The sequence below is a fragment of the Phyllostomus hastatus genome, unplaced genomic scaffold (genome assembly GCF_019186645.2).
Source record: "Phyllostomus hastatus isolate PE091 unplaced genomic scaffold, TTU_PhHast_1.1 phas_scaffold_501, whole genome shotgun sequence".
In the NCBI taxonomy this organism is placed as follows: Eukaryota; Metazoa; Chordata; class Mammalia; order Chiroptera; family Phyllostomidae; genus Phyllostomus; species Phyllostomus hastatus.
In genome coordinates, this window is record NW_025334033.1 from 49,277,577 (window position 1) to 49,290,888 (window position 13,312).

A 13,312-nucleotide genomic window follows, 5' to 3' on the forward strand; every position below is an offset into this window, starting at 1 on the left:
CAGAGGCGCCTGCTGGCACTGGGAGGCTGAGCCCCGCTGGGGTGGCCGTGGGCAATGGGCGCCCTGGCCCTGCACTGGGAAAAGCTTGGCCTGTCGTTATTCCCATCCGGAAAAGGTGTTTTGTTGAAAGCAGGAAAGATGACAAAGGCAGCTGCAGACTTCAGGTCGTCAAGTTGCCACCCAAAGCATCTCTCCTGGCCGGGAGCAGAACACACCCCCAGAGGCCTTAGACGGGAAGGGGGGGCGGGGACTGCCCTCTTGGGGCCCCTCCTCCTGGGCCCTGCCTTGAGGACTCGCCTTCAGCCCAACTCAGGGCAAGGGAGGTGCTCGCCAGACTCATGCTCTTCCCAGCTGTCCTGAGGATCAGCCCGACTCAAAACTCTCTCCCCTCTCTCCGGCTTAGCCAGGGCTGCTTCAGCTCGTCATGGGGTTGTATAATTATGGTGATTATAGCTGACGGCTTTTTCCTCTCCTCATCTTTTGCTTTCAAATTCTTTGAGGCCTCTCATTAAACGTGGTGATCCCAGTAAAGTTTTAATAAGACATTTTTGAAAGCTAAAGAAAACCCAGAGTTTATTGTTACTGTATTTTCTCAAACACGCCTTTAAAACTCTGTCGGGCACGATTGGTGCCTGGGTGTAAGAGGTAGCAGGGAGAGAGGTTTGGGCATCCAGGGGATGCCCGTACTTTTTCACAGTGTCGAAGAACCTTTTTCACCCTCCCCTGCCTGGCCCTTCTCATTGGCACCAAGAGCGTGGTGCCTCTGAGCCCCGGTGCCTAGTGGGAAAAGACAGACCATCAAGCGAGGATCGAGGGCCGGGCCTTTCCATCACTGCAGATTTGGCTGGGAGATGGAGATGGAGCAGCGAATGAAACATGCAGCGCAACCTGTGAGCAGCAGCAGAACCAGTGGGGAGGTGCCGGAGGGAGGTTTCCTGGGCCACGAACGGCACAGCTGCAGAGCCCGTCGTTTGCAAGCCCTCAGTCACAGCTTTCCTGATCACCGGGAAGAGCTGCAGGTGGGGTGGAGGCCATCAGGGAGCCCCACACTGCCCTTCAGCTGCTTCGCTCAGGTTTGGTGTTAGGATCCCCTTCCTCTCCGTCCTGCCCAGGGCCCCATGGTGATGCACAGCGAGGTGTAGAGGCACCTCTTGGCCCAGCAGGAGTCCGTTTAGTGAGGCTCTGACTGGCCACCTTGGCTGCCTGCCGCGAGCCACCCAGACTTCCCTAAATCTGTCAGTAGCCAGCCACGTGGAGCATGACTGAGCACCACCAACCAGCTGGGGTTAAATGTCAAAAACCTGGCAGCAACCTTTTCCCCCAACGGCATTCTCATCCCCTACGGAAGATGAGCTACTGGCTTTGCCCACTGCAAGTAGCGTCCCTTTCGCGCCCACTAGAGTGTCGGGCAGCGAGCTGACTTAGACAGGCAGCCCCAGTTGAAAACTATTTCTCCACCTGGGATCGGAGTAAGGCCGTGGCAAGTCGCTCCCTTGCCCGATGGGTATAATGAAGCGTCCTGCACCGAGCGGCATTGGCATTAACTGAGGGCGTGGCAGCAGTGGCTTCCATTTCTTCAGGGCTCGTCATCTTATGCTGTGGGGGTCTGCATCGTGCTGGGCGCTGCCTGAGAGGAACTTCAGCTCTCCTCCAGCCCTGCCACTTGTCTGGGTGACTTCGGCAGCTCAGTTGTCTCTGCTGTAGAGGAGAGCTGAGGGTAAATGATTAAAGGGGGAAAACATACGGTGCTTAGCACTGTTTGCAGTGTGTGCGTGCCAGCATAGTTCTTCGTATTGTTATTTTCATTATTATGGTTATCTGCAGCCCATGCTTTGCTCTTATTACCTTATTTAATTTCCAACAATATTCTGCAAGGTAGGTATCGTTATATTTACTTTGTAGTTAAGGATGGGTAGGTGGGTATCTCGTATATGACAATGTGTACAAAGCACATTTGTTTATCACGGTGAAGTGCTCGATGACCTAGTCACTAAATCCTGGCTGTTATTGTTAAGGTTGGCTTATTTTTAAGGTGGACCCAGAGAGCCAGTTTCTCTGCTTTCCCTGGGAGCAGAGGGACTGTGGAGCCCAGCAGGCCAGCTTCTGCCCTGTGGTCAATTCCACGGGCGCCCTAGAAGCTGTGGGCGCTGTGGGGCTCATAGCTGTGTTGTGGCAGGAGGTGGCGAGAGTGACTGGGAACGTGGCGGACATGGTCAGGACTGGGCATGTGCCCCCCACTGAGTTTCAGGACCCTAAGACACCTCCAGCTTCCAGACACAGATCAGAAGTAGTTCTCCGCATGACAGGAGCATGAAATCCAATCCTCCGGAGGCAGCGCTCAGCACTGCAGAAGCCTCGCTCCTGGAGACCATCTCCTTGTGCGCTGTCTGCCTGCCTGGAACCACCATGAGCGATACGGCCTCACCAAGCCCCTCACTGGCTCCATCTGCCAGAGAGACAAAGGCTTCTGTCTTTAACCACGCACTACCAGGTGGGGCTGCTGGTGGAGCCAGGAGCAGGTGGCGAAGGATACTCTGAGATCTTAGTAAGCCAGACCCCTGGGGTGCACGCTCCTACTGCTTGTAGTATTGACAGAAACAAGCTGAGAGGTCATTTCCACGGACACAAATGGCTTTTTCCTGGGGAAAATTCAGTGTTTATATATGTATCTTAAGGTAAATGCTTTAAGGTCACAGTGTTTGTCATAGATTGGCACCTTAGGAGCCTGATGTTAAAGCTCTACAGCCAATCACGATGTGGTTGCTTATGCACCTTGCATGAGATGCTGACGTCCACGGCTGTGGTGTAAACGTGCACATGGACGTGTGCACCGCTGCACACATGGGTGCCTGTGCTGCCTGCCAGATAGACGCCTCCGTGTTCAGTGTACGGTACGTGTGTGGCATGCGCTGCAGACCCGCATGTCCCCCATGCATGGATCGCATGCCTGCCGCGGCCCTGTGCGTGTCTGGGCAGGGGCTCCCCCAAAGCCACAGGTCTTCATGGTTTCAGCTGGATAAGTTATTCTTCACTTCCCTTCCTAAAAACACAATTGCCTAGTGCTGCTGGCGCAGAGTCAGAATGGCCGCTGCATTTCACCCCCGAGGTGGCTTCCTTCCAGCAGTGGGTGAGTGACCCCGGCGTCCGCACTCTCTAACCTTCCTTGGGACCCTTCTGCACAGAAGGTGCTCCAGAATTCCGAAGAGATGATCTGTTTGTCCGTGGCCTCGCCTCTGCCCTCCACTCCTGTTTTCACACCCTCCTCCCATGGACGGCAGGAGGTACCCATTGTCTGGTGTCTGCATTTCTCCTGCCCATTTTCTGCACCCACAGTAGTTTCTTCCTAAGAAACAAGGAGCGGAGGGGTCCAGCAATGACACTAGGCCCCTTGTCCCAGAGACAATGCACAAATAATGTCATTAGGTATTGATCCTTTAACTCACTTCTCCCGGACCCCTAGCAGAACAGGACAGAAATGCCCACCACATCTGACAGAGCTTTTAAACCCAGCGGCAGCAGGCTCAGGCTTCATCTCCTGATGCAGCGTCTGTAACGCTTGCTCCGTGGCCCACAGCCCCGTCCTGCGGGAAACGTGGCCATCTAAGTCTGGGTAGTCTGTTCTAAGAGGATTCAGGCAGCTCTGCCTACCCCTCCATAGGGGACAAGGCTGGCAAGCCACCCATGCACTGTCCCACAGGGACCAAAAGCATTGCAATGGCACATGGAAAGGATCTGTAAGTAGATAAGAAGGTTCCCTGTGGCCAGGAACTCCATCAGCCCAGGTTTCTATCCAGAGAGCTTGACCTGTCCCCTGCTTCCCTTTCTCAGGTTAGAAAACATGTCTGATTATTGCCTGCCGAGCTGCATTCCTGGTGGGAGAGAGGAAAGGGAAGTGAGCCGGCCCTCTTTCCGTGTGTGTCCAAAGGGACGTGGACTTTCATGGAGAGATTATGCATCTGGGTGGTGGGGGTGGTCAGCATGTTGACAGCCCGTGTCTCCAATGTTCTGCCTTGGCAGCTGGCTTAACCAAAGTGCCCCGCCAATGGGCATGTTGGGAGTGACTGTGTCTGCAGGAGATGAGAAGTGCCCTGCGGAGCATGGGTCTAGAGTCGCTGTGGGTCCTCAGGAGAATCACTCGCCGCCAAGCAAGCTATTCCTCCCACTGTCTTGTCCACCAAACTTCAGCGGCACTCGCCCCTGTAGCCATCGTCAGAGGTCACTTGAACTTCCTAGTTGGAAGAAAGTAGCATCAGGTTGTTGCCAATAGCAACACAGCCATGTCCCTGTTTCCTTGTGTGTTTTGACCTTTGCCTAATTTGGAGTGAACCAGAGCTGAGATGCCAAAGTCCATTTGGAGAGGAGGAGGCGAAAAAGAGTCGGGCCTTGCACAGGCTACCAGAAGGCAGGCTACTGAGGGGACGTGCGAGCAGATGGCCCAGCGCCGCTCCGCTCTGGAGTCCAACAAGGACTCCTGCAAGCTGAGCGTAGAAAGAGCGCCTGCCTTGTTCGGTCAGAACTAGAGGAAGGAGACAGGAGGGGGCCAGTCGTAAAAGGGGGGCATTTCTCCTGCACAATGAGAATAAGGCAGGAAAGTGGGAATGTAAAACTGGGAAAGGAGGCCAGGGTGTCTGCGTCTGGGCATTGTGCCACCAGGGCGGGGCACAGCTGCTGAGCCTCAGTCACTCCTGGCATGCCCGCCTGGTGCCAGATTTGTCCCTGCACTGCTGGAGGCCATGCAGGAAGGTCCCCCACCACCCGTCAGAAGTAACAGGCAGCGGCTGGCCTTCTCAGAGAGCCTTGTGAGTGATGGGTATGGCAGGAGGCAGAGAGGCCAGGAGTAGCACCCAGGGAGGGTTCCCCTAAGCTGAGCTGCAACACCCCAGTTTAGGCACTGGGTTCTTACTGGGGTAAAGCAGCTCTGCCTGCCCCCCCTTTGAAAGGTAAACATCGAACCTGCTTCTCTCCTCCCTGGAACGGTTGCTATGGAGGTCCCAGAGGCATTGGCACCTACAACACAGGGCCCCAGACACAAGTGGTGGCTTCGCCTGGCCTGTCCTGCAGACACCACTGGTGTGGTGTGGGTGGACATGGAGGTGTCCTTAGTCCTTGAGTGTTTTCAGCTGCCTCCTTTTATAAAAGATTTTATTTATTTATTTTTAAAGAGAGTGGAAGGGAGGGAGAAAGAGAGGGAGAGAAACATCAGTCAGTTGTCTCACATGCCCCCTACTGGGGACCTGGCCCGCAACCCAGGCATGTGCCCTGATGGCAAGTCGAACGGGCAAGCTTTCATTTTGCGGGATGCCGCCCAACCCACGGAGCCACACCGGTCAGGGCCGTCTGCCTCCTCGTTTGAGAGTGGTGGCCAAGAACAAAGGAGGAGGCTTTGAGCCATGAAGGCCGACCCACTCAGCTCTGCCTCTGACTAGCTGTGTGCTCTCAGGCCAGTGGCTCAAGCTCTCCTTGAGCCTGTGTCCTCATCCGCCCAGTGCGGGGGACGATGTAACACCTAAGTGGCAAGTGTCTGTGAAATGTCTAGCCTGCTTGACACACAACAGCTGCCCCATGTTCAATCAAGGGCGACTGTCGGTAACTGTCCTCAGCACCAACCTGTGTCCCCGGTAATGAGACCATCCCCACCCTGCCCCCACCAAGGTCTGGGTGAGCTGAAGTGGAGGGCACTTGGGAAGGAGGTCCAGGGGACATCGAGGCCACCCCACTGGGCAGGGATCGGAAATTCAAAGAGCGAGCCCCTGGGAGACCGGGGGATAGGCCGGTCCTTTCAAAGTTAGTTCAGACGGGAGGACTGGCAACTCACCTTTTGTAAAGTAAAAAATTTTAAAAGAAAACAAGTATTGATAGTTGACAATGCAGGCCAGAGGAAGGAGTCCGGACCTGCTGCAGGTGCAGTGACGCTCTGTGAGAATCGCTTCCAGAGGATGAGACTCCTGGCAGGTTCCACAGAATGGGAAAGCCTGCTTGTTTGTAACACTGTGCCTTACACAAGGTGGTGAGTGTTGCAAAAGAATACAGAATAAGAATTATTTTTAACAAGCTTAAATATACACAAATTATATATTCTTCAACCAGTGAAGTTTTTTAACAACCTTCAATATACACGAATTATATATTAATTCTTCAACCAGTGAACTTTTTTATTAATTTCATTTTCACCTATTTCTTGATTTTTTTTTTAATTTGGGTGTTGTTTTATGTATGTGGTATCTTACTTTTAAAGAGTCAAATAAAGAGAATATTTTAAAATCAGATAAAATGCCCTTTAGCTCCCGAGAGAGATCAGAAAGCTGGGCAAGGACCCCGGAGTAACACAGACCCCAAGAGCGGATCCGGCCGCTGGGCTCCTGCCCCTCCCGGCTGAAGGGTCAGAAAGCCAGGGACAGCCACGCCCCTCCCGGTGCTGCTCCGCCCCGCTGCTGTGGGTCAGCAACGCTCGGCCCAGAGCAGGTCTTCCCGTTTCATCTGCCCACCCTGCCTCCCAGAATTCAATAGAGGATGACTACAGGTCGAGTTGAAAAGTTTTTTGAAAGTAGTCTACATTAAGTATTTTTCTACCATAGGGCTGGACTTTTCTGCCATCCCCTGCCAGAGTTGCTCACACCTCTAAACTATCCCAAGCAAGTGGCACTCTTTCCCCCACTTTAAACAACATGGAGAAAGGAGATGCCACAGAATTCCTTATGCTCCCTCTTGAAATCATTCCCTTTGCTTTCTTCAGTGGAGAAGGGGCACCAGGGGCACCAGCCTGCAGGAAAGTCACCCGAGGATGTTAGACGGGTCCTTGGCTTCCCCTCCTCCTGCCAAACCCACGGTGGGGGGGGTGGGGGGCGGGCCCTCGCCTTTCCACCGGGCTCTCAGGCTCCCGACTGCTCTTCTCAGCAAGTTCCCCAGCACTGTGATTCTACGCATACTCATCACTTACGAACTGGAGTGTCATCTACTCCTAGATGTCACCTCCTCCATTTTCCTTAGGAGGACGGCTCCTCTCTGGGGCCTCCCCCTTCTTGTCCGCTGGGGTCACTCCAGGAGCCCTGCTCAGCAACACAGCACTTTTCACCAGCAAGGATGAAAATGCCTGTGCGTGGGAGCACGGTGGCTGGTTTGAGTCCATGGAGACTAGAAATGGCGTTCTGTAGGCACTCGGTTGCGAATTCTAGCTCCTCCGACAGGAGAGCCTAGGTTTCCCCTGTGCTGGGGCGGGAGAGCTGACTTCCTCTAAAAGGCAGCAGGGGTGGCAACTGAGGAAGTAAGAAGTGGGGAATTTCAGAGCTAAATATGATAACTAGGATTTTTTTCTAATTTTTTTCTTTTGAAGTGTAACTACATGTAGCCAAATGAACACATCTGAAATATACTGTTCAATGAATCTGACGAATGTATGCACCAGTGGAACCCACACCCCACCATGCACGCCCTACTCCAGTCCATTTGCCCCTCTCCCCCAGAGGGAGCTGCCCCCAGCGGGGAAATTCCCATCCCATAGCAGCGAGGATGTAGCCTTGGGGGGCCTGAGGTTTGTGACCCCGGTCTTAGGTCATCTGGGCAAATCAGCAAGAGACTCTCATCAGCAGCTCAGATGTCTTTACCCCTCTTAGCGTTGAAAAGGGTCCCGCCTGAGCCATTAGGGCTTGGCTGCGCTGCCCCCAATGTGCCATCTGACCCCAGGGCTACTCTGAGCCACGGTCCTCTCCTGGCCAAACAGTGTAGCATCTCCAGTCTCCTACCAGGTAAGTGACGGCAGGGCTTGGTAACCCGGATGGTGCATGTTTGTTGATTAGTATCTGCAGGTGCAATGCACAGAGCCACAGCATGTCGATCAGCATGGTGATTTTCCTTAAAGCACTGCCCAAAAGGGAGCTATTCCTTTTGTGCCTTTCCTTTTAGAAACAAAGGATTCTGTGACCACCTTCTTACAGGCTTCTAGCCGTCAAGAATGGCCACAGAGCTAAAACGATTAGCCAGGGTGGGAATGGAACGTGTGAGTGTTTGTGAGCCCAGCCCTGAGCCTGGGGTCCATGACAGGAAGGATCCCAGATTCCATTGGATTAAACTTGGCCAAAGTTCTCGAAGGTGAAAAGCGCTTTGTCTGTAGGCAAAGCTTTGATGTCCCTGGAATGTACCTTCTGTAGCTCAGTCCTCAGTCACCGTATATTTTTTCACTTGGACAAAGGCTGCCTGCTAACAGCACTTTCCACCACCCTCAGCTGCTTCACTTAGCCAAGCCAAGGCCTCAGTCTGAGCCAGCTGCAGCTCCCTGGCACCACGGTCGGTTCCCACCTGACCAGCACTGGGGATCGTCACACACCCAGACGCTGAAAAAACAGCTTCCCCTGTAACTGTACTAGATGGCAGGCAGAGGCAGAGGCAGAATTACGCCTTCCCTTGCTAGGTGTTTCCTACAGAATCACATAAACTGGAGGCAGAGAGAGGGGAAGAGGAGGGAGAGCCGTAGAGGACGTGGGCAGGAGTTCTCTCTGGGCAGGACAGCTAGCTCAGGGGCTCCCAGCAAGCCCCTGGCAGCAGAGACCTGGGAGCTGCTCTTCTCTGAACAGAGGTAGCCTCTGCTATCTGATCGCACTCTGATCCCTGGAAACCACAGGAATCTCAGCTCTTCAGAAGGGCGGCAGCTGCTGAGCCAGAGTGATTGCAGGATTTCTTCCCCAAAGCCCGAGGCCAGGCATCTAGTCCTGCCTGCGTCCTGCATGAGTAACCGCCTTCCAGCCTCACCCGGGAGGTCACTGCACAGAAGACAGATTGCAGCTGAGCTGAACAGAGCCCCACCACCACCATCACCAGCCCACCGAACCCTCACGACCTTCTTTAGTAGCAACTGGCATTTGGTAAATGTGTGAGCACAGGAGTGGGGAAAAGCAGAGAGAAATGCCAAAGCGCACCACCTGCACTGCTGAGAGGGTGGAACAACCTCAGGGCCTGTTCTCTGGGCTGGTCATCAGCAGCCCCTGCCCCTGCCCCTACCCCTGAAGTCTGGAGAAATAGAAGCAGCTGAGGGGAGGGGAGGGGCTGGCCGCTGGTCCTCCTCTGAGCCAAGGCAGTGAGGCTGAGCTCCAGGATCTAGGCAGGAAGAGATTAATTAGAGCCTTCAAGCCCAGCCCACTCTATAGACCTGGGAGGTATGGAGGATGGAGGAACCTCAGGGTCAAATTCAGCTGAAACACATAGTCACACAAATCTCCAGAAATGGAGCCTCCAGTCTCCCTCACCCCACAGCCCCCTCTCCAGCCCAAATGACCTCACTAATGAGGAAGAAGCTGTAATGAGGGCTTGGATGCCTGGTAAGCCTCACCTTCTTTGTCTCTGGGCTTTTAACATACCATTGGACAGACTGTTACGCAGAAGCTTTAGTGATTTTTTTTCACATTCACCAGCTAAATCAGAGCCCCAAATGCTGTGGATGGCAAGACTGGAATCTATGTATTTGGAGACATAATGTGTAATTTGTGGGCCTGGGGGAGGAGGGGTGGTGGTTCGCGGGGAAGGGGAGCTGGTGTTTCGTGTGTGGCTACCGCCGCGACGAGGAGCACCAAGGGGAAAGCAAAAGTCCTTGGTGCCTCTCCTCTGAGCTGGGATGGACACGGGCAAGTGGGGTGGCAGAGGTTTGTCAGAGCTCTCAGCCGCGGGGTCCCTAGACTCATCAGCACCACGTTTCCCCAGAGAGGACCCCCGCAGTGCACACACACACACACACACACACACACACACACAGCCGTGCTTTCTGCCTTCAGGCCTGCTTTGAGAAGGCACAGTCCCAGGTGAACCCACTGAATGACAAATGCCTGGAGCGCCATCTAAGAAAGGGCAGTCAAGGACAGTGCCAGCCGAGTGTGCCTGAGAATCAGGGCTGGGGGAGCCCTTGAAGGTCAGCCTCTGCCTCCTGTGAGCTCCCGAGGCACCCAGCCCATGCTCCATGGGGGAGTAGCTGCCCAGCCTTTCGTGATTGGCAAAGACTGGCGCTGCCACCCTCTAGGATTTTAATTTGATTTAAAATTCCTCAGTTTAGTATAAATGTATCCTGCCACAGGCTAAGTTTAGTATATTTGGAGATTTGGATGAGGTTGGTGAAGGGGCGTTGTGTGTGTGTGTGTGTGTGTGTGTGTGTTTTAAGGTGGGGAGAAAAAAGTGAAGCTTGTCTTACTCGTGAAAACAAGGAGTGAAAGAAAATGACGAGGTGGAAAAAAGAAAGAAAGGGGGGAAAAGAACAGGAGCAGGAAGACGCAGGCGTCCCGACCGCTCCTGAGAGCAGCTCCGGGTCTGGACGAGCTCCCATCCACGCCATCAGAATTCTCGGAGTCAGGCTGCCACGTCCCTCCACGGAGCGCTAAGCCAGATGACACACTGTCCTGCATCCAGCAAAGTCACAGCCCATGTCGTCCGTGTGTTAGATATGCCCATTATCCATCAATTCATCAATCAGCAGGTTTATTGAGTACCCCACCAGGCTTCACAGGCCTGATCAATTTTTTTAATTACATCCAGCTTACGCGCAGCCAAGCCCAGTAAACAAGCTGAGGCCGCACACCCCACTTGGAAATGAACATGAGGAACTGCTGGCCCTTGTAAACACGGCCGCCCGCGCTGCCGAGCCACCGCACGCTGCCCTTTGCGGATGGCAGGGGTGTCGCTGACCCCCTGTCAGTAACGGGATGGGCTCTGAGTGTTTTCTCAGACACAGCGACCCCGCCACCCTCCCCGCTGGCCCCTCCCTGTCCGATGCTGTGGATTTCTGAACAGGGGACTGGGAAATGGACGCAGTTACCTCCTCCCAGGCACGTGAACAGTTGGCCTCTCTCAGGCCCTCTGTCCCTCACACACGGGACCTCGCAGTCCAGGCCATTGTCTTACTTCTCAGGAAGACCTGCTGCCTGGGCGGGAAGGGAAGGGCGTGTAGCATTCCTGAGGTGGGGGCCCCCGGCGCCGCAGAGCGAGAGCCGAGAGGGTAGGCGATGGCAGGAGCGCACTGTCCGGGGCCCACGGTGGTGGCGCCTGTTCGCCTGACCCTCGGCAAATCCCACTTTCATTGTCTAGAACCGGGTCATCAAGAGGACCTGAAGCCTGAGCGTCTCTCCTGTGTATCAAACAGGATTCCCAGGTCTTCTGCTAGTTCATTCATTCGCGTCTCATCACCCAGATGCTTAGCCAGCATCTATTTGGGTCAGCCCACCCTCTCTGATCTTGCTACTCCCAAACCACCTTTTCCTTCCTCGCTTGAATAAAATCGAGTTCAGGGACAGCCCACAGGCATTAAGAGACGCTCTACCTGAGAGCTGAAATGCCTGGTGTGAGGTGAGTAAAATTCTCACACTCCCAAAAGAGTACAAGCCACCCACCCTCCCTCCCTAACCTGCCCCAGACTCTGGGTTGTTCCAACTGTCTCCAATTTGCAGTCCCAAACCCAGAGATCAAAGGGGTCAGTTTGCTAAGTCATTTGGCCTCCATGGCTCATGCAACAATTAATCACTTACCTGGTTCTCTGTCTCTGTCCCTCTGTGTGTGTTTGTGCACCTGTGTGTGCCTCTCTGTCACCTGTCTCTGCAGGGAAAGTCGCTGGCGGGCAAGCGCCTCACGGGACTGATGCAGTCCTCCTGACGGTTCCCACCGCAGGCCCGGGGCCGGGGCCCGAGGACCACGAGGGCAGGAGGCGGCGCTCCACATCCGTGGACAGAGTGTCCTTACGGGGAGATTCGGTCACTGTGAAAGAGAAAGAGTGAGGGCGCTAGAGGGCGACCACAGGGAGACCCAGTGGGTGAATGGGGGGACCTGAGAGAAAGGCCACAGAGCCGGGGGTCGGCCCAGTAGAGGCCCCTGTTTACAACCCTCCCGTGCTTGTACAGTTGTGCGCCGAAACCCCATTTTCTAAGAGGTCCTCGTCCCTAACTCATTCAGGGGAGAACATCTTGTAGGGTGTTGTGACTGTCACTTGAGATATATTCTCATCATCACTCCTCCCGCTGTATGGGGGATGATGCCATCCAGCAAACACAAGAAGGACCAGCTGGCCCTGAGCACAGCCTGTGTTTCGCCCCCTCCCCCACTGTCTCTCTGGTGCACCCATAGCACCCACCACAGTTATAGCCACTGTGTCCCCATTGCCTCCTGCCTCCCCCATCTTTGTGGCCACCTGCCCTCACGCAGCCCATCCCAATCACGTTGTCCTCAGCACTGAGCAGCCTCGGGGTTAGCTGCCCTGCAAGTTCTTTCAACCCCGTTAGATATGCCCACGGCCCCTCAATTTGTCCATCAGCAGACTCATGACAAGGTCTCCACAGGCGTGCCGCTGCCCTCTGCTCCTGGCAAATGTCTCCAGGGTCCAACACCAGAAGAAACACCAGAGTAGATGAAAGAGCTCGTGGTTTAACCGATTCTGACCATCTCTTTAAAAATTCATGATTTCATAATTTGTTGTTTTTGCCCCTTCTCCTTGGTTTGTTCCCTCATGTTTTACTCAAAATAAACATGGCCATGAACTCAGGGGCCCTTGGGATCCTCTCCTCCAGCAGCCCCAGGTGGAAGCTGGGAGGGTTCCCAGCAGGGGGGGTGCGGGATCACAGGGCCGGCAGCCCCCACAGGATGGGCATGGCCAGGCTCCTGCTGGGCCAGGAAGAGAATCTGCCACAGAGGGCCTAGGCCAAGGCCAGAGAGACCTCTGATGGCCCAGCAAAGGCACCCACTAAGCAATGCCAGGCATCCAGGGGAAAAGCAGACAGAAAGCAACACCTGCAAAAACCTGCAAAAGATCCACTACACTCCCTTTGGGTGTGTGTCCAAATGCCCACCTGCCAACTGGTCTGTGAGGTGATGTATGTAGAGCACTGAGTCAGGTGCCCGATGCATAGTAGGTGCTTAGCAAATGGTAGCCATTGCTCTCATCATTGTCATCACCATATGACTCCCAGGAGCCCACGGACAGAGTAGTGTTAAACAACGTGGTTTTGAATTCAGATACTCCCCACCTGCCATGACTATCCTCCTTTGATCTATTTTTGGCCATAGGTGAGAAATCTCCCTGGGGAGCATATAAACAGCAAACACAGAAGCAAAAAATCGATCACTGGTATTTCTTCACTCCTGTAGGCAAATTCACCACTGGCGACCAGAGGCACATGTGCTCATTGCAGACCCTGCCTCTGGGCTGCTCCCATGAGCGCCTTTCCAGCCCCCACCCCTAAGCCATGTGGCAGGTCTGACGCTACCGAGCCCTGTCCCCAGGGCCCCAGCCTTTCTATCATCACAGCGGAGCCACTGTGGGCTTTAGAAGTCTTGGTTAAGGTCATACCCTCGT

The 13,312-nt window shown here is 54.4% G+C and overlaps 1 protein-coding gene across 6 annotated transcripts in view; it reads left to right on the forward strand.

The window, feature by feature from the left end:
* RGS6 (regulator of G protein signaling 6) overlaps positions 1–12,036 on the forward strand; it is a 470,324-nt gene extending 458,288 nt beyond the window's left edge. For 4 of the 6 annotated variants that reach the window (XM_045822473.1, XM_045822471.1, XM_045822472.1 and 1 more), the window contains exons 18-19: positions 3,061–3,127; positions 11,569–12,036. In XM_045822473.1, coding sequence (XP_045678429.1) covers positions 3,061–3,127; positions 11,569–11,741 — 240 coding nt within the window. In that variant the 3' untranslated portion in view covers positions 11,742–12,036. The remainder of the gene's footprint in view (positions 1–3,060; positions 3,128–11,568) is intronic. The other 2 variants (XM_045822475.1, XM_045822476.1) reach the window with 1 other exon arrangement.
* The last annotated feature ends 1,276 nt before the right edge of the window (positions 12,037–13,312 follow it).